The 20289-nt window shown below is 47.0% G+C and overlaps 1 protein-coding gene across 3 annotated transcripts in view; it reads left to right on the top strand.

Moving 5' to 3' along the window:
- The window catches only part of ITGB5 (integrin subunit beta 5), a 121852-nt gene that overhangs the window by 1477 nt on the left and 100086 nt on the right, over window positions 1–20289 (top strand). For all 3 annotated transcript variants that reach the window (XM_045502350.1, XM_045502348.1, XM_045502349.1), the window contains exon 2: window positions 10026–10111. In XM_045502350.1, the coding sequence (XP_045358306.1) occupies window positions 10026–10111 (86 nt within the window). The remainder of the gene's footprint in view (window positions 1–10025; window positions 10112–20289) is intronic.

The following is a 20289-nucleotide window of genomic DNA, read 5'->3' as shown; positions in this document are numbered from 1 at the left end:
CTTGTGGCACACACAGGAGTTTATCTTTGTCAGTGGTCCCCTGCCTCACAGGACTGCCCTTTAATTTGAAATGATGTCTTTTTTATTTTTGGTTGGTATAGTTGGTTTCATTTATTTTTTTAGTGATTTATAGTGATGACAGAGGATAGTTTTCTTTTTGGCAAAATAAAAAATCTAGCAATCCTGTATAAATTTCCCCTCCTCTTTTTCTGTTTCTTCTGTTTTTTTTTTGTTTTTTGTTTTTAAAGTTTATTTATTTTGGGAGTGAGAGGGAGAGAGAGAGAGCTCATGAGCACACAAGTAGGGGGAGGGCAGAGAGAGAGAATCCCAAGCAGGCTCTGAACTGTCAGTGCGAACCCGATGCGGGGCTCAGACCCACAAACTGTGAGTCATGACCTGAGTCAAAGTGAGACGCTTAACTGACTGAGCCACCCAGGCGCCCCTGTTTTGTTCGTAATGTTCTGTGAAATCCCAATGTTTGGCAACTGCTAAAGGAGATGATTTCTAAGTTACCTTACAGCTGACCTTCTGTGATTCTAATAAAAACTCAAATGTTTCCATTTGTGAAGAGTTCTTTTAATATATTGCTTTCCATTTGTGTTGTGATTTCCGTTTTTCACAGTTCATATGCATCTTCACAGTGATGTCCATTTTCCGAATGGGCCCAAAAGGGCAAAGTGACTTGCCCACTCTTCCTTGTCCACTGATGGATCTCAAAAGCTTTTTGGTCTAGTGCCCTTTGTCCTACATGATGCAGTTTAGGTAGGGAGAAAAGCATTGAGTCTTGGTGGTTTATTTCCAACTCCTTCTGAATTCCCTTTTCTTCTGCTGCTGCCTGCTAGAGTTCAGCCAGCCTGCTGTGGGTCAGCAGGGCCATGATGGAGCAAGCTCATCACTGGCCTCCAGACCGGTCACCTCCCTCTTAGCCCCGGAGCCTCTCAAGGTTAGAAGAGACTGACACATATTTGTGTGATTTCTCCTAGTGCCCCAGGGTTGCTGAGCCGGCTTCACACAGACTTTGAAACAGTTTTTCTTTTCCTTCCCTTTTCTTCTTTTTTTCTTGAGGCCCCACAGGTACTTTTCCCAGAGCTTGTTTCTGTCTCGCTCCTAGGAACATGACTGGAAAGAAAAACCTTCATTGCCCAGTGAAAGAAAGAGGTGACCTACGGGGCCATGCCTGCCTGGGTGTCCCTACACCAGTGGCCAAGTTGCACGTCAGTTGCTTTCACTACACTTCCATCCCTGTGCTTAATCCAGCAGGAAGCAGACTTTTAATTTAAGAGGACTCATTTCAAACAAGTCTCTGGCAGGTTGACCAGCTCTCTCCTAGTCAGAGTTATCTTCTGCTCTCCTTATCCCATGGCCAAGAGCCTCTGGACAGGACTTGAGGACATGGTCTTCCCACAAAACCAGAGAAGGGCTTCTCTGGGGTGAGGCCTTTGCTCCCTGAGAGGGAAGGGGAGGAGTGTGGTATTGATCCTGCTGCAGGACTGGAGTCATGTTTACTATCATAGTTTATTAAAAAAAAAAAAAAAAAAAAAATCATACGTTCCTTTAGTGAATGCCCTGCCAGTTAGAATGCTCTGAATCCTAGGAGAGCCCTGTACTCTATTTAGTGGGCTCCTGCTGACAGTGCTCTCCCCTCCACCACATGTTTCATGGCCTGTGAGGGGGCTGCTGGAGTTCGGCCTTGGGTTTGTAGCTCTCTTCAGGTAACCAGGCCTGGGTCTAGCAAGAACGGGGCAGTGAAATGCAAACAGTGGGCTTGGTCTGGAGACTGCTGTTTACCCTGGGTATTTACATTTTAGCTCCATCATCCTTGAGTCGGGGGGGGGGGGGGGGGGGGGGGGGGGGGGCTTTTTATAAAGGGGATTGAGGCAGAAGAGGGCAGGGTCTAATTAGCTCTAATTAGTATTCTCCTCCTGCTTGTTCTCCATGCTTATTTAGCTACTGAGGCAACGGAGAATTAAAATACCTAAATACTTGGCAAAAGGCTTTTTGTGCCTGCCTACCCTGGTAACTAGTTTCTCGTCTTGAGCCGGCTCATGGAAATACTCTGAAAAGTTTTCACGATATCAGTAATGTGGAACAATTACTGCCTAAATAATAGTGTCCTTTTCATGTGGCAGTGTGCAGCTGGGTTCGTGGGGGGGCGGGGGTGGGGGCGGACATCTCTTTTCACAGGTATTTTCTGTTGGCTGGGGGTGAAGCTTCAAAAAGCCCACTGCTATAGTTTGTTTGCTTTCCACTTGGAATGGGATTAATGGCCTTTATAAATGTAAAGGAACACGTTATTTATAGGCCCCATTTGTTTGTGAGGCTTCTTCTTGCTTCTGTTGAATGCAGGGTTTGATTCCTAGGCCACCTGGTGAAAAGTTTGCTCATAGACAGGCCTTGACACATCCCCTGTGGTGGATGCTGGAGGGGCAGGTAGTGTGGCCTACCCTCCTTACTGGATTCCCTCCCTCACTCGCCCTCCTCCCCTAACACCACCAGAGTTTCTGAGATGCTTGCTTGTCTCGTATAGCTGGGGCCTGCTCCTGCTCTTGTCCCCTTTACCTATCCTCAGCTCTCACTCAGAGTGATTCTGTTAAAACTCAAGTCAGATCATGCACTCTGCTTAAAACCCTCCAGTGGCTTCCAGAAGTCCTGACAGTGGCCTGCCAGGCCTCTCTGGGAACTCTGACTTCCCCAACTTTATTTTTCTCACCACTCCCGCTGGCGCACTTGGCTCTCCCTTTTCTTCCAGCACGCCACCCATGCTGCACGGCGGGCCCCTCTCTGGGCCTGGGGTACTGTCTCCCCAGATATCCGTAGGGCATGCTGCCTCCACCCTGCAGCCCTTTCTTGGGGGTCTCCTGCTCAGCAAGTTGTCCCTGGCCACTCGCAACTAAACCTCCTGCCCCACATCCCTCCTGTCTCTTTTCTTTCCTTAATTTTTCTCCTCAGCCCTCATCGTCATCTCGTGTACTTACTGGTCTTGTTCACTGTCAGTGCCCTCTTCCCCAATGAGGATTCTCCCCCAACCGGAAGCACCGTGAGGGCAGAGGGTTCTGTCGATTTTGTTTATCACTGTGGCCTCTGCCTAGGATATTGCCTGGGTCATATTTGTTGAATGGATGGATGAGCTTGAGTCTTGGCAAGATTTTTTGAGCTGGAATATATGATAGAGGCCGTGTATTGCACCCCCTGAATTGTTTGCATGAGAATGCTGAGGCCTGGAAAGAGTAAGTGGCTTGCCCAAGGTCATGTAGCCAGTAAGTGGCCGAACAAGTACTTGGATCTTTTGTGTCCAGGATAGCCTCTTCCCATAATTCCAGCCCAATATCCCCTCCTCTGTGAAGCCTACTCTGCCCCCTCCGGGTAGGTGGAATTGGCCTGTCCTTCCCTTGCTCCCACAGCACATTCTGTTACACTAGGGGCCGGGTGTCCCCCTCACATACTGTGTGGCAAATTACCCAGGCCTTATTTACCTTTAGGTTCCTAATACAGCCACAATGGATCCCCCCTCCCATCCCCACTCCACTACCCCATGGTTTCAGTGGTCTTTAAAAAACCCCTCAATTTTCTAAAAACGTAAATCAGTTTTAGATATACAGGAAAATTGAGAAGATAGTACAGAGAGTTCCTGTATACCCCATACCCAGTTTGCCTATTATTAGCATCTTACCTTAGTACCGTATGTTTTTTACAATTAATCAGCCACATTGATACATTATTATTAACTACAGTTCACACTGTAGTTATTTTTTGTAATTATTTTTGTAATAATTTTTTTAACGTTTATTTATTATTGAGAGATAGACACAGAGCATGAGCAGGGGAGGGGAAGAGAGAGGGGGAGACACAGAATCTGAGGCAGGCTCCAGGGGCTGAGCTGTCAGCACAGAGCCCGACGCAGGGCTCGAACTCATAAACTGAGAGATCATGACCGGAGCCAAAGTCGGATGCTTATCAACTGAGCCTCCCAGGCGCCCCAGTTCATACTTTATTTTATTTAATTTTTTAAAAAAATAAGCCCCAGGGGGCGCCTGGGTGGCTCAGTTGGTTAAGCATCTGACTTTGGCTCAGGTCATGATCTCACGGTTCGTGAGTTTGAGCCCTGCGTCGGGCTCTGTGCTGACAGCTCAGAGCCTGGAGCCTGTTTCAGATTCTGTGTCTCCTTCTCTCTCTCTGACCCTCCCACATTCATGCCCTGTCTCTCTCTGTCTCAAAAGTAAATAAAAACGTTAAAAAAAAATTTAAAAAAAATAAAATAAAAATAAGCCCCAGGCCCTCTTAAAAAAAAGAAAACTTGAACTCACAACCCTGAGGTTGTGAGTCACATACTCTACTCACGGAGCTAGCCAGGTACCGCTGAGGTTCATACTTTAGTCTGATTTCTTTAGTTTTTACCCAATGCCCCTTTTCTGTTCTAGGATCCCATTCAGAATGCCACATAAATTGAGTTGCCTTGTCTCAGTCTCCTTTGGACTGTGACAGTTTCTCAGTCTTTTCTTGTTTTTGATGACCTTGACAGTTTAAAAAAATTTTTTTTAATGTGTATTCATTTTTTAGAGACAGAGACAGAGCACGAGTCGGGGAGGGGTAGAGAGAGAGGAAAAGAGAGAATCTAAAGCAGGCTCCAGGCTCTGAGCTGTCAGCACAGAGCCCGATGTGGGGCTCAAACTCACATGTGGTGAGATCATGACTTGAGCTGAGGTCGGACACTCATCCACTGAGCCACCCAGGCACCCTGATGACTTTGACAGTTTTGAGGAGATATTTTGTAGATTGTCTGATGTTTTTCCTCATGATTAGGCTGGAGTTATGGTGTTTGGAGAAGGCCATAGAGGTAATCAGTTGCCTTTTTAAAAATTATTATTTGAACAGGTAATATAGTCACATGATTTTTTTTTTTATAGTATAACAATTGTACAGTGAGAAATCTGTTTTCCATTCTCAGTGCCCATCAGTCTATCATCTTGCCCTGACCCCTTCCCTCACACATTACCCCTGTTAGGTTTCTTATGTATCTAGAGTGATTTCTACATGTATGTTACAGATATCCCTCCCCTGGGGTACTTGGTTGACTGAGTAGGTTAAGCCTCCGGCTCTTGATTTTGACTCAGGTCATGATCTTGTGGTTTGTGAGTTCAAGTCCTACATCAGGCTCTGCCCTGACAGTGCTGCTTGGGATTCTCTGTCTCGCTCTCTCGCCGCCCCTCCCTTGCTCTCTCACTCTCTCTCTCTCTCTCTCAAAATGGATACATAAACTTAAATTAAAAAGCAAATATTCCTCCCCTATGTTTGTTGAAAGCACTATACACACTGTTGTATGTCTTGCCTTTTATTTGCAACTTAACAATATATCGAGGTAAGGTTCGTATCAGTATATAGGGAGCATGCGCATTCTTTTTTAAAACTGCATATTATATGCAAATATATGAATTTGTTTTAAAAATACAAGTCATATCTGTCAAGCGGGGTGTTCTACAGATGTGTGATGTTCAGAAAGGTAGTCTAAGATGGGAACTGGCCTTCCTGGGGCATATATTTACAGTTCATGGTAACATCTTTGGACCAACGACTAGTTGCTAGATTTTGTACCAGAAACATTTCATCTATTGTGTGAGAAGTATGGGGGGCGTGGTTCAGGATATGAGGAGAGGCACTCCATCGTTGCCACTTTTTAAAAAAGAAAACAACAATAATGAAATGTCTTTATTTTCTGTTGTCTTGACAACAGTGACTAAAATGTAATTTAGGATCATGAGAAACCCCGCTTCTCGCTTGAATCATGAAGATGACACGCACATGAACCGTTCTGAATGTTATGATCTGTTACTGTTAATGTGCTTTCTAGGGTGAGAACACACCGTATATACTCATGATGCTTTTCCCACTCTCCCGGCTGAATAGTGTCATGTCCCCTCTCTCCCTGCCAGTATAGGGTTATTCTAGCTCGGCACTCATTTCTGTTAACCCACTGAATGTTTTGGATCAGGAAATTCCACCTGCTGGATGTGTGCTGTAGCAGGTGTTGTCTGACCTTGGACATGTGGGGTGGACAGAGATGGGGAGAGACTGCATGGAGGGAGGCTGGCAGGAAGCCACTGCAGGAATCTAGACTCAGTGCAGAGGGCCTGGCTTGGGCATTGTGGGGCCAGAGAGGGCAGGCAGGAAGGGCTGGATTAAAAGCAACATTTCATGCATCTTGAAGGAATGATCGACCGGACGTGGTAGCTGCCTGGATATGATTGATGAAAGAGAGGGGTGAGTCAATGAGTTTCGGAAGGAGAGCGTATTTTTAGATTATGGTTTGCACTAAACCCCGGCTTCGGGGGTGTTAAGGGCTGTAGGCAGTTGCAGTTGGACTGGAAATAGTCACAGTGCAAACCAAGAAAAGATGTGGCCATCGTCTGGGCCACTAGTGCCTATTTCCATGACCTAGACACGACACTCTGACATTTGGGAACTCTAGCTGTTTAGCTTTTTATTCATTGCTTCCGTCCTTTCAAAATGCTGTTGGTGCCGAGTGACTCATCCAGCCAAATCCAAACTCTGAAATATTAATAGGTGGAGAGAGGAGAAATGCCAAGGGAAGAGCTCTGGTGCTGTGGTGGGTGTCAGCACACAACCTATGCTTTTGGTTCCTGGAGTGCCTGTCTGGTCCCTGTTACCTGGTACCCTGAGCTCCCGGGGAGCAAGGCTCATTCATCTCTGTATTTCTAGCATCCCCTAGTGCAGAGCTTGGCATTTAGTACATGCTTCGTGCAGGCTTTCTTGAATTTGAATTTGTCCCAGGAGCCTAATTTTAGAGGAATCATTTCGAGTGCAACACAACTACTTTACTGTTGCTTGTCAATATGTAATAATAGAATCAATTAGGAAATCAGGACAACACGTATTTTACAGTTGTTCAGTATGTTTTCATAGCAGATGTCTGTCCCATCCTTTGAGCCTCCTCAGTATTACCTCCAAGCTCTTGTAGGCTGACAAAACAGAAGACCAGAGCCCAGTCTGTCTGGGTCCGCACTGAGGAGCCTTATTGCCTTGAGCTCGAGACCCTCCCCCCAAGTTCCTAAAGCTCAGTGATGAATGAGGCCCTGGTATTTAGAAAGTGGTCTTTGTGAATTTCTGTGCATCTAAGCAGAGACACGAATAAGACAGCTGACCTCAAATTCCTTTCTGATTGAGAGCCTGTTATAGATCTCCTCAAGGAGATCCCAGAGCTCACTGGTCACACTGCCCTGAGCCTGGGCTGGGTCAGGGATTGCCAGGCAGGTCCCCGATTTGGGCACTTGCTAACCAGCACCCCTTCTGACCTCTTTCTGGCAGACGGGGCTCCTTGTTTCAAGTCACTGACTCCTGTTTTCTCATGTTTTCATCTCTAAAATGAGCTGACTTGGCCAGCTCATTTTAAAACAGTTCTAGCTCTGAGGGTCCGCAACTCCCATGATTTTATGGAAATGATTTTGGGTGTCAAAGGAGATGGTGTGCCACAAGGACCTGAATTTTTTTGTTAATTTTTTAACACTTATTTCTTTTTGAGAGAGGGGGAGGGGCAGAGATAGGGACACAGAGGATCCCAAGCAGGCCTCGTGCTCTGACAGAGCCGTATGAACCATGAACCCATGAACCATGAGATCATGACCTGAGCCGAAATCAAGAGTCACCTCTTAACCGGCTGAGCCACCCCAGGTGCCTCAAGGGCCTGAATTTGTACTTGATAAGGAGAGCAGGGGGAAAGTCACTTTCGTTCTGGATTTGATCCCTCCACCCCCATTTGAGTTTCTGACACGTAAGGAGATTTGACCACAAAGTGGAACTGGCATTTTGAAACTCTTCCTGCCTACATATTTTTTTTAAGCCTATTTAAACGTCATCCAGTGAGTGGATTCGCTTTAAAATGAGAAAGGAACTTGTCAGTGCAAGCAGGAGGCAGGCAGGCCCGAATTCCCAGTGGGCTGGATTCAAAGACCTTCCTGGTTAGTGTTTGGACCTGGGAAGGGCTCTTCTGCTGAAATGAGGTTATGCATGCTATCCCAGCTTGTTTCTCCAGCGAAATGTGTTCTGAGTCCAGGGCTCGCACCCAGGAGGTCCTGTTGCAGGCCTGGCAGTGAGATTGGAGTCCCCCAGCTCTGTGGGTGTGGCAGGGGCTCAGCAAGGCGGCTGGTGGTGCCCAGGAGCCCAGAGTGCAGCATCGAGCTGGGGGAAAGCATCTGACTTTACTCTCTCGGGGCCTCCAAAGCCCTTCCTCCTTTCTTCCCAGCATCTCTGGTCCTGCTAGGGTCTCCTCCCTTCCACCCCGGTGGCCATTCTAATCCCAGATGGTATTTGTTCCCTTTAGTGTCCCTCGTGGTGACTAAGTGCAGCTCCCTGTGTCGATTTCTGTTGTTTTACTGCTAGTGGCAAAGGAGAAGCAGGGAGTTAAAACTAGCAAATTGGGGAAATGCTAGGGTTTCAAGAGGTCTTACAATAGTTGTTTTTATGGTATTTCATGGAGTTCCTTTTATTTTCCCCCTCCACTCTCCCTTTTAATCTTTTCCGGCTGTTTTTCCCCTTACAGTTTGGACCCTTCTTTCTAGGGCTGGTGGCCCTGGGTTTCTCTTTTTTCCATCAGTTCAGTGGACATTCTCTCTTCTTGGAATTCAGGGCAATGACCAGAAGAGACTAGTGGGTCCTTAGTGCTATGAGGGCTGAACAGAGAGCCATGTTCCTTCAGAGAAATACCAACATCCTCTCCTCTCGGTCAAAAGAACTGTGTCCTTGATGTTTCTGAGAAGAAGGAAAAGAAAAGAATGATAAGTTTCAAAGTTCGCAAGGTTGAAGAAGGGTGGGTGCAGGTGTGGGGTAGGGAGTTGAGGGGGCAGCGAATTTAACTTCACCACTGCAGTTTAGCATCCCCCTCAGGAGACCCCTCCCCAGATTAATGGGAGAGAAGGGACTGGTCTTGGTTTGAAATAAGTAAGCTTTACGATGATAAAGAAATCTCCTTCTAATCTTAGTTTCTGATTTTTTTTTTTTTTTTTTTTTAAATCAGGATGGGTTTTGAATTTGGTCAAATGCCTTTTTATTACCCAGTGAGGTGATGATATGGTTTTTCTCATTTGACCTACTAGTAGGTATACTGAATTAGTGGATTTTATCTTAACCCATTAATTAATTAATTTCAGAGAGAGAGTAAGAGTGAGTGGGGGAAGGGCAGAGAAAGAGAGGGTGAGAGAGAATCCTAAGCAGGCTCCCCACTGCCAGCGCAGAGCCGGATGTAAGGCTCGAACTCGTGAATCATGAAATCATGACCTGAGCTGAAACCAAGAGTCAGATGCTTAACTGACTGAGCCACCCAGGTGCCCCTCTTTTTTCTTTTTAATAAGGATTTTATAGGGGCGCCTGGGTGGCGCAGTCGGTTAAGCGTCCGACTTCAGCCAGGTCACTATCTCGCGGTCCGTGAGTTCGAGCCCCGCGTCGGGCTCTGGGCTGATGGCTCAGAGCCTGGAGCCTGTTTCCGATTCTGTGTCTCCCTCTCTCTCTGCCCCTCCCCCGTTCACGCTCTGTCTCTCTCTGTCCCAAAAATAAATAAATGTTGAAAAAAAAAAATAAGGATTTTATTTTTAAGTCCTCTCTCTGGTCAACGTGAGGCTCGAACTTACAGCCCTGAGATCAAGAGTTAGAAGCGGTTCCCACCGAGCCAGCCAGTACAATTTCTTTTTGTCATTTTGGGTGGACTGAGTGTAGTGAGCCCTTCGGTGAGGGAGGCCCTCCTGTGTGATGGGGCTGGAAATCCATGGGGATCCAGCAGAGGTAATGGGAGTTGCTCATGCTAGTGGGCATGCTCGGTGAGCGCTTCAAAAACTGTCACAGCGTTTAGGACGCGGCCAATGAGCCTTAACCTGCGATTAGCACTGGGGCCTGTACCCTTCAGCCTTACCCAGGCTCCCTGTTAAAAAAGGAAGTGACCCCTTCCCCCACCCCATACAAAAGCCTCGTCAATCAGGTTTATGGCCTGGAACTAATTGGTGCATCTTTATCTTTCTTTGAAGGTCTTAACATATGCACTAGTGGAAGTGCCACCTCGTGTGAAGAATGTCTGTTAATCCACCCGAAATGTGCCTGGTGCTTCAAAGAGGTATGTGGCCGGGGTGGGGGTGGGGAAGAAGGGGCAGGCTACCCCACGGCTCGCAAGTTGACTGTGCAGAAAATTCTGCAGACTGCGTCTTCCTCTTTTTTTTCTAGGGCATTTATAACATGGGTCTTCAGATCGTGTTGAGTGTTTTCACCCTATTTTAGGAAAACAGGGCCTTCCTTCCCCTTGTGGGCAAGCCAGTTATGACCCTCGTATGGTTTTCTGCTCTTTGGTAAGAGATGTGAGCATGTGAAGTGAGTTGTTGTGTGACAGTTCAGAACCTGCAGGGGTGGGTGGCATGTTGGTGGAGGCCAGTCATCTTCATGGGGCTCGTCTGAAGATGAGTATTATGAGTCAGCCTTTATGGAATAGTTACAAATAATGGTTGCTGTTTCTTCCCACCCTGTAAGAAGGGTTATAAGTTCAGAAAGATGTCAGGCATACCGCTTTCCCAAAGCGATGCAAATACCAGAGCTTGGTGCGCTCATCAGCAAATGATCCATTTCTAAAATTCCTCTCTTGAAGGACATTTCTGGATCACTTGTCAAAGCTATTGTCAGAAGCACAGGGCACAGACCCTCTTTGCACAAGCACCCTGTTAAGGTTATTTTTTGAAGAAGCTAAGACTTGCTATCTCGCACTGGCTAAGTGTCTGCAATTCAGTGCATGGGGCCTGTCGGGGGGACAAGAGAGGGCTCCTGGGAGGCCATGCTTCTTCACCACGATGCAGCCTTGGAGCCTAGGGATTGGTTTCCTCTTCGATGGCTACAGATGGTCGTGTGGGGAGCCCCGCTAGATACCGCACACCTTTTACATGGCATCTCCAACCCTCACCACAGCTCCGTCAGGTAGGTGGGAATAACAACCATTTTATTGATGAGAATTGAAGGCTCAGAGAGGTGAAGTGACTTTTTCAAGACTATGCATTGTGCCAAAGCTGAGTTTCAGTCTGCCTTCTTGGACTTCTGAGTCCAAGCTCTTTCCTCGAGGCCACTCGGCCTCTCAAGTGTGACCTCTCTAGATTTTTTTTTAGTAGAGAGTAAGATTACTAAATAAATGATTCCAATCCCAATAAATTTATCCCAAGAAATCTTCTCAATGTATGAACCTTCATTGTGTTTGTGCTTAATTGTGGTGTGTTTCTTATGAAATTTCCTTAAAACCTTTCACTGGTACCCTATGACTTGCATGACAAATCCAAGTTCCTTGGCCCCCACCTGCCTCCCCACCATCATCACTTGCCTGCCCCCAGCACTTTGGTCAGAGGGAACTACCCAAAGATCCCTAGAGAGCCCCGCCTGATGAATACCCTCATGGTTTTTCCTGTGCGTGCTTCTGTGCTTCCCCCCTTTTCCTGACCAACATTTGTCTTCCCCCGTTTTCAAGAATCAGTTCAGGACTCATCTCCTCTATGAAGACTTTTATGGTTTTCCCAGACACATCTATCCACCTATCCATCCCTCAGTCCATCCACGCCATTTGGCAAGGAAATGTTATCTCTCTCTTCCCGAATGTTGGGGCAGGGGTTTTATCTGTTTTCTGCATTGCTGGATCCCCAGTACCCAGAGCGTTAACCTGGCACACAGTAGTTGCTCAATAAATACTGGCTGAAGGCTTTCACTGGATTGCTATTGATTATCTGCACGTGCAGGCCATGACCACCTCTTTGTCTCCCCATATTCTGTACTTCATTGGTAGCACTTATAACCTTTTATTGTTATTAATTTGTTTTCAGGCCGGTTACTGACTAAATCATCTTCTTGAAAATCTAAACTATGTCTTACTCATCTTGGCCTCTCCAGATTCAGCCAAGAATCTGGCAGAAATTCATGTTGGATAAAAGAGGTGGGCTTAAACAACATGTCGTTAGAAAACCAAAGTTTAAATCTCAGTTTTGCCATATTTCCTCCCAGTTTCTTGATATGTAAAATGAAGGTGACAGCTCCCACCCTCCAGCATAACTGGGAGTGTAGAATGAGATCAGGCCGTGAGAGGGTTTGTGAATGGGACTGCTAATTAACAGAATGAGTTTTATCCAGCAAACTGCTTCTGTTGTCGGTGACATTTTCTAGTAAATGTAGGCAGTGGGATCTGGAAGCCAGGGTCAGTGGTCTACTTTGGTTTTCTTCCTTTTCTTGTGCTAGTACCTCCGCGAGTCTGATGTCCTAATATTGATAGTGCATGACATTATCTCAAGGAACGTGTCACTGTCCCAGGCCACACTTGGGTTCCCTCTCTAGCCCATCTGGTTCCCTGTGCTTCAGCGGAGCCTCAGTCTTGGCTGAAGAACTCCTCATTTTCTTGGGGCGAACTTCCCCTAGGGCCTGAGTGTATTTCAGGGAGCTGAGTTTGGAGAGTTCAGGAATAGTTTTTGATCAGTCTCTGCCCTTTAGCAAGACAGAGTAAGTGTGGCCGAGTGCCTTCTTAACCATGTATCCTGGGACGTCATCAGAGAGGTAATGCATGGCCAAGAGTGTATGATGTGTATGTACATTGAGGGCTGGTGCCTAATGGACAGCCAGGGAGGGCCAGGTCCCACTCAGTGTGTTTGTGTGGATTCTGATCCACCCACCTGCCTTGTCGTTGCACACCAGCACAGATTAATCTCAGAACATATTCCATCAAGACTCCCCTGCTCTTGAACTCACCGTGCTTTCTTATTTTACTTGAGGTGGGTGGGGATCCTCACTCTGCATTTAACATTCCTTGTAACCTAATTCCACATCTTCTACCCAGTCTGCCCTCCCATCACTGTATTCTCCCACAGGTATCGAGTTTGAGTCTGCCCTTGGTCAGCTCCTGCTCAGCACCTCACTCTGGTTCTCTACAGAGTTCTGCTGCGTTGCCTCTCTCTCTCTCTCTCTCCTTTTTTAAGATTTTATTTTATTTAAAAAAAAAAAATTTTTTTTTTCAATGTTTATTTATTTTTGGGACAGAGAGAGACAGAGCATGAACAGGGGAGGGGCAGAGAGAGAGGGAGACACAGAATCGGAAACAGGCTCCAGGCTCTGAGCCATCAGCCCAGAGCCCGACGTGGGGCTCGAACTCCCGGACCGCGAGATCGTGACCTGGCTGAAGTCGGACGCTTAACCGACTGCGCCACCCAGGCGCCCCAAGATTTTATTTTTAAGTAATCGCTATGCCCAACGTGGGGCTCGAACTCACAACCCCAAGATCAAGAGTCACATGCTTTACTGACTGAGACAGCCAGGTGCCCCCTGAATGGCCTTGTCAACCTGACTCTTTTGCTCTCTTGTCTTTGCTTGCTTGCTTGCTTGCTTTCTTAATTTTTAAAGTTTATTTATTTATTTTGAGAGAGAGAGAGGGAGAGAGAGAATCCCAAGCAGGTGCTATCAGCACAGAGTCTGACACAGGGCTCGAACTCACGAACTGTGAGAGCATGACCGGAACTGAAATCAAGAGTGGGACACTCAACCAACTGATGCCAACCAGACATCCCTCTTTGTCTTTGTTTCCTGATGTAGTTTACTGGTGGCTTCAGACTCACCCTCTGGCTTCAAGACCAGAATTGCCAGGCTTTTTCGTACTCTGAGACCAGGAGTGTAGGAGGCTGCCTGTCCTCACCTGTTCCCATTGCACACCTCAGCCCCTGCCCCTAATACTTTGTGATACCCCCATGGCCCCTGCTTCTCAACCAGCACGAACACTTATGGGGCTCTTTGTACTGCACAGGATGAAACACACAACAAACCAGCAGCTTATTATCCATTTTGTCTGTCATTTTTTTTTTTTAGTGGAAAATTTCCCCTGATCTAAGATTATAAGTTTCACAACCCAGTTAGCTGTGAAGAGGAATTTGCAGGGCATGGTATGTGTGTGTGTGCGCGCGCACGCGCGCGCTTTCGGAGGCCCCGGGCAGCCTGCATTGTTTCTACACACACTTTCTTGCCTATGACCCAGTCACATCACTTTGCCTACGTGCAGTGAGAACTGGGAGACCGGACCTAGCTGTGTGCCCAGGGAGACCCTGTGCATGAGCAGAATGTGCTCGAAGCAGGGAAGCCAGTGTGGCTTGTAGGAGGACGGTGGTTTGGGAGAAGTGGACAGGGCTGAAGCACCCAGGCTCCCTATGAGGATAGAGAGAGCAGAGTTTGTGCGAGTGGAGACAAAGATAGGCTAGGGGATTGCATACAGGACTGGGGAAGTGGGGAGCCTGTTGGGCATGACAGTGAGGCACCTTGTGTCCACGGCAGCGCAGGCTGCTGAGAAGCCAGAAGGAGAAGAACCAGGGAGGCAAGGCCGCTGGCCTGTGGTGTTTCGATAGGAGGAAATGGGGATGGACGTGGAAGAAGACTGGGGAAGCCTGGGCCAGGGTGAGGGGTCTTTGCCGGGGAGGTAGACATGGAGAGACAGAAATGAAGGGTCAATAGGGCCGGGTGCAGGAAAATGAGGAAGGGGACTTTTTAGAAGCTGGGAAACAAGACAGGCCAAGCGGACCTTCTGGGGAAATGATGGTGGCTGGGGCATAAATGAGACGTTGCCTGTATTTTCCTTTGAGCTAGGAGGAAATGAAGAAAAAAAAAATGAGCATTCACTCCAGCTCACAATAAAATATAGATTCTTTGAGAGCATCTCTTTGTGGTCATGAAAGGAATAATCTTGGCCTATTGTGGATGCTTCATAAATATTTGTTCAGTGAATTAAATGAGCTGCCTGAAAGCTGCCGGAGGGATTTCTCCATCCCCGGGGCAGAGGGTACATGTGGGAGGGTGTTGCTCATGCACAGATTTCGGTTTGGATCGCTTACCCTCACTGCCCCCACATCCACTCGGGCTCTGAGGGGCTGGCCTGGCCCTGCCATATCCCAGGGAAGAGGCCAGCCTCAGATGGTGGTCAGCTCCCCACCTGCGCCCACTTCTCTGCCAGGCTCTCTGCCCATTCACAAGTTTGTTTCTTCCCTTCTCATCCCAGAAATTGGGACTGTCTGCCTCTTTCCTGCCTAGGTTCCTCTTCTCCCAGGGCCTACAAGTTTCTCAGCTCACCCACCCCTGCTGTTTCAGAGACAAACAAAAATCCACCCTTTCCCCCAAACCACCACCCACATCTTCTTAGAGTTTCAACCTTCAGCCAGAGTAGGCAGGATGGGGTGCAGATAATGTAATGACTGCTATGACACAATCACTAGAACCTGAATGAACCTGATCGCACTCAGGCACAGGCCTTCACTGCAGGGAGAGAGATTTTGGTGAGCCAAACGTTCAGGGAGTTAGGTGTTACAATGTTACAAACAGTGGAGCTCACTGTATCTTCTACATGGTAGGTGATGGAGGGAGCGAAAGGGAGCAAGTTAAAACAACTTGCAAAGGCCAATGTGGTAGCAAATTAAAAGGGATCTAAATTTGGAACACTTCCCTTTTCTTTTTTATATCACCGCATAGTGACTAAAAGCCATAAAAGATGTTTCAAGTTCCTGTTCCCATTCTGTTGCTTCTTTTGGAAGTTTGCCTGTAATGCAGTTTCCTTTTATGAGTCCTTGGAGGGTTGATGGATGCGTTTCTGGAGACCACGGACAGATGCTTCCTCCACGAAGTGAAACTTTTAGCATCGAGCATCGAGAGCACCTGCAACGGTTGAGCTGTGCCCAATTAGAAGCTCTTCCTGAAACTAGTTTCCATTTTTCCAAGTTGAGATGAAGTCCCCACTCTCCTTCCGTACCTGTTTTTCTGTATAAGAGAGAATATTTATCCTCCAAGTTTGATAGATGGCAGGAAGATCTCTGCCTTGGGGGCAGCAAGGAAGTATTAAATTCAGAGGGATGGAATCCGGGGACCCAGAGTTAGTTTCTTGCTGCAGAATTCAGCCATGGCCTTGTTTGAGATGGAAGGTAGGTGATGCAAAGAGCACTGCGGTCCAGGCAGCTGAGGCCGGATGAACTTGAATTTCTTGGGTGAAGTTTGGCATGAACTTTGGCATGTGGGCCTCTGATTACTCATGCATAGAGAGGAGGGGCTGACACCAGGTGGTGCATCTGAAGTCCATTCCCCTTGGAACTCACTCTATTCTGACACCTGGAGAGGTTCCAAATATCCGGCCTCTGGGATCTGAAGACTCTTAACACATCAGATAGCAGGATGTCATTCATGTGAGGAAGATTTTTCTCAATCATGAGACTTTCTTTCCTCCAGGGGTTTATAGTTTGGGGCATCTGCATTCACAGAATTGAAGCCTAAAATGGAGATATTGAGACATTTCCTTTTATTTATAATGCTTGCATATCTGGAAGGTTATAACCACTACAGTGTATGCCCCTGATCTCTGTGGTTTTAGGTCCCTGTGTTTATTTTGTTTTTTAAATTAATTAACTAATTTGATTGTTTATTTTGAGAGAGCGCACATGAGCAAGGGAGGGGCAGAGAGAGAGGGAGAGAGAGAATCCCAAGCAGGCTCTGCTCTGCCATTGTGGATACCAATGCAGGGGCTCGATCCCATGAACCGTGAGATCATGACCTGAGCAGAAATCAAGAGTTGGATGCTTAACTGACTGAGCCACCCAGGCGCCCCTAGGTCCTTGTCTTTAAATATGCGTCTGTTTTCATTCAAAATTAAACTATCTAGAAAGGAGTTCAGGAATAGAGGAGACTCACCTGGGCTTGTGGGGTCAGCACTCCTGTTGGGCCTGCAGCACTCTGTCCTTTGCTTGACCAGCAAGAACCTATGACTGGAAATTAGTCTTGGCTATTTTCGGAAGACTGTGCCAGATGAACCTTCAACTACTGTGGGAATCCCACCACTGAGGGAGCTGCCTTACTCTTAAAAGGTGCTTCAGACCTGCTAAGCTCAGAGGTGCCTCAGGTGGTGTCCTTGAGGCCTTAGAGCCCTGGGACAATGACAAGGCTCAAATAATAGGTAAAGATGTCTCAAAGGCTGTTGAACACACCAGTGAAACCATTGGACCTGCCCCAAATAACGAGACACTGAACTTTGTGAAATAGGAGAAGGTTGACAAACTGATGATAGAGGTGGAGGTTGCTGAGACTAAGTCTAAATTTGGTGTAGGTGCCGTTGTAGGGTGTCCCTGGCTGTGTGCTGAGAAGGGGGCTCTCTGTAGTGTCCCCTTTCTGACTTGGTTGGCACTACTGAAGTCACCTTGAGAGTTTTGTTTTGTTTTGTTTTTATAGTAAGCTCTATGTCCAATGTGGGGCTTGAACTCACGATCCCTAGATCAAGAGTCACATGTTCCGCCAGCTGAGCCAGCCAGCTGCCCCACGAGTTGCGGTTTTAATATGGTCATTGGTGGTTCTCATACTGGCAACCAGGTGACAATACAAAGGTCAGTGGCCCTCCCTTGGCTGCACAGCAAACTTCTGGGAAGCCACGTGCATTGTAGTGAAGGTTTACCACAACCTCGAAGAATATTATTAAGGAGACATAAGCTGCTACCAGTGAGGGGAATGAAGAGAGCGTTGCCCCTAACATCCTAGAGATTAAAGAGGCCTCAGAGCCGCTAGAGTACCGTTGGGAAAGCCAGACACACAGAGAAGGCTGTACTTGGCACGGGTGTGGCCGTCAGGTCTAGGAAGGATGACCTGGACTCTAATTAAGTCGGCTGATGATCCTAGCAGGTGCATCTCCGCTGGCCAGCAGGTGGCCCTGTACAAGTTCTCCATCAAGGACCGGTAGTGTCTGTCAAAAATCTTTTGAGCAGGATGACTAGGAAGCTTGGGTGAAGTTCACTGCTAATGCTGGTGTCTGGGCTGTAGGGCATGATCTCGATGGCCAAGCTGAAATGAATCGCCAAGGCTATGGATTAGGAATCATGCAACCACCTCCTGCAGGAAGCACGTTGGCTCTGTAACCTAGTCTGTTTTAGAATGCAAGCTGCTCCAGACCAATGGGAGGGATGTCAGGGCTCCCTGCCACTCTGGGGACACCAAAGATGCTTTCATTGCCAACCTGATGGCAGAGTTTTCCCCTGGACAGCTCAAGACGGTGTACCTTGACAATCAGAACTGGGCCAAGCACAACCAGCTCGTCAGAATTGGAGGAGCTGGCGGCAAGGCCTAGTATGTCAGCAAGAAGTTCAGAAATTCTCGCCAAGTAGGCTCTGAGCAGGCGAGCCCCTGAGCCCTTCCAGCTCTGGACAGCCAATTAGACCTCCGCTGCAGACAGCTCAGGACTGCAGACCTCTCCCTTCCCCCATCCCTGTGCTTTTGTACTGCTTCATTAGAATGTCTACATCAGAGCCGAGCTTGGCCATGTGGAACCCAGTTTGGAAAGCCTAGCTTTGAAATCCTGTATAATTTCAAGGATAATTAGTTTTAGCTGGAATCATTATTTTTCTCACCTGTTCCACAAGTGTCTGGAGCCACTTATACTTACAGTACCAGCCCTGAGGTTGACAGGCAAGATCCCAGGGGTTCAATATACAAAAAAAAAAAAAAAAAAAAAAAAAAAAATCAATTATGAAACAAAAAACACCAACAAAATCACAGAGGCCCAGAACAACACATCTGGTTTTACTTGTATAAAAACACTGCAAATTGTTCTTGACTTCTTGTTCTTGACTATTGAACCTTGTGAAGGCTCTAATAGGCATTGGCTAGTGCTGGGGCATCCTGGACCATGATGAACGGCGAGTCGTCCGAGTGTCTGTGCTTCTCCCGGCAGTCTGGCTCCTAACACAGCAGTCAGGACGCTTGAATCATCTGAGGCTCTCTGACAAAATGTTATAGAGGGGAGGGGAAGAGATCAGCATTGTAACTCCTCTAGCTATTACAAGGATTATCTAATCGAGTACTGGCATTCAGCCAGCTGGTGGAGGTGATCTTATTTTCTACATCCATCAGTGAAAGGATGTTCAGAGAGAATCTTGGGTTTACTTTGCTGTTGAAAATCCCCTTACTGCAAAATGATGAATACTTATAAGTACCATATTTTATAACAGAGTATATTATTTCATTTTAAAGTGAGTGGCCTCGGGGCGCCTGGGTGGCGCAGTCGGTTAAGCGTCCGACTTCAGCCAGGTCACGATCTCGCGGTCCGTGAGTTCGAGCCCCGCGTCGGGCTGGGCTGATGGCTCAGAGCCTGGAGCCTGTTTCCGATTCTGTGTCTCCCTCTCTCTCTGCCCCTCCCCCGTTCATGCTCTGTCTCTCTCTGTCCCAAAAATAAATAAACGTTGAAAAAAAAAAATTAAAAAAAAATAAAAATAAAAATAAAGTGAGTGGCCTAAACTCCTGATGCCCAGATAAGGTTGGGTCAATCTGATACACAACCTTCTCCTAAATCCAGCTTAAGAAAAGAAAGTGTCGGGGCGCCTGGGTGGCTCAGTCAGTTAAGCGTCTGTCTTCAGCTCAGGTCATGATCTCATGGTTCATGAGCTCGAGCCCTGCATCGGACTCTGTGTTGACAGCTCAGAGCCTGGAGCCTGCTTCGGATTCTGTGTCCCCTTCTCTTTCTATCCCTTGCCCGCTCACTCTCTCTCTCTCTCTCTCTCAAAAATAAACAAACATTAAAAAAATTAAAAAAAAAAAAGAAAGTACCTTTCTTATTTATTATTCAAATAACAGTAAAGATAATATAAAATATAATTTTAGTCACTCTAATGCCTCAACTATCCTTAATTAAAACTTTAGTTTTGAATCCTAATGCAGATATGATTTTATTTTCTGATTTAGTCTTCATAGTTTTGTTTTGTTTTTTAACGTTTATTTATTTTTGGGACAGAGAGAGACAGAGCATGAACGGGGGAGGGGCAGAGAGAGAGGAAGACACAGAATCGGAAGCAGGCTCCAGGCTCTGAGCCATCAGCCCAGAGCCTGACGCGGGGCTCGAACTCACGGACCGCGAGATCGTGACCTGAGCTGAAGTCGGACGCTTAACCGACTGAGCCACCCAGGCGCCCCTAGTCTTCATAGTTTTGAATGACTGTGTTTGGAGATCATATACCATGTTTTTCTTATCATTTGGGGATTTAGGTTTATAAGATCATGCTATTCTAAATAACGCTGCAGTATATATCTTCTTATAGAGTTTCCCCTTCTGATTGACTTCTTGTGATAAATTCCTAGGAGTGGACCGCTGGGTCAAAGGGCACTGTGTTCGTTGCCATGTTGTCTAACAGAACGACTGTGCAGAATGTACAGGTCCTGCACAGTAGATGAGTGGATGGCTCAAAAGTTAACTCTTCATTGCCTGAATGACTACTTGTCCACTTATATAGC

Source organism: Leopardus geoffroyi, chromosome C2 (genome assembly GCF_018350155.1).
Source record: "Leopardus geoffroyi isolate Oge1 chromosome C2, O.geoffroyi_Oge1_pat1.0, whole genome shotgun sequence".
Classification (NCBI taxonomy): domain Eukaryota; kingdom Metazoa; phylum Chordata; class Mammalia; order Carnivora; family Felidae; genus Leopardus; species Leopardus geoffroyi.
The sequence above is the reverse complement of the archived record's forward strand: the minus strand, read 5'-3'. Positions and strand labels throughout refer to the sequence as shown.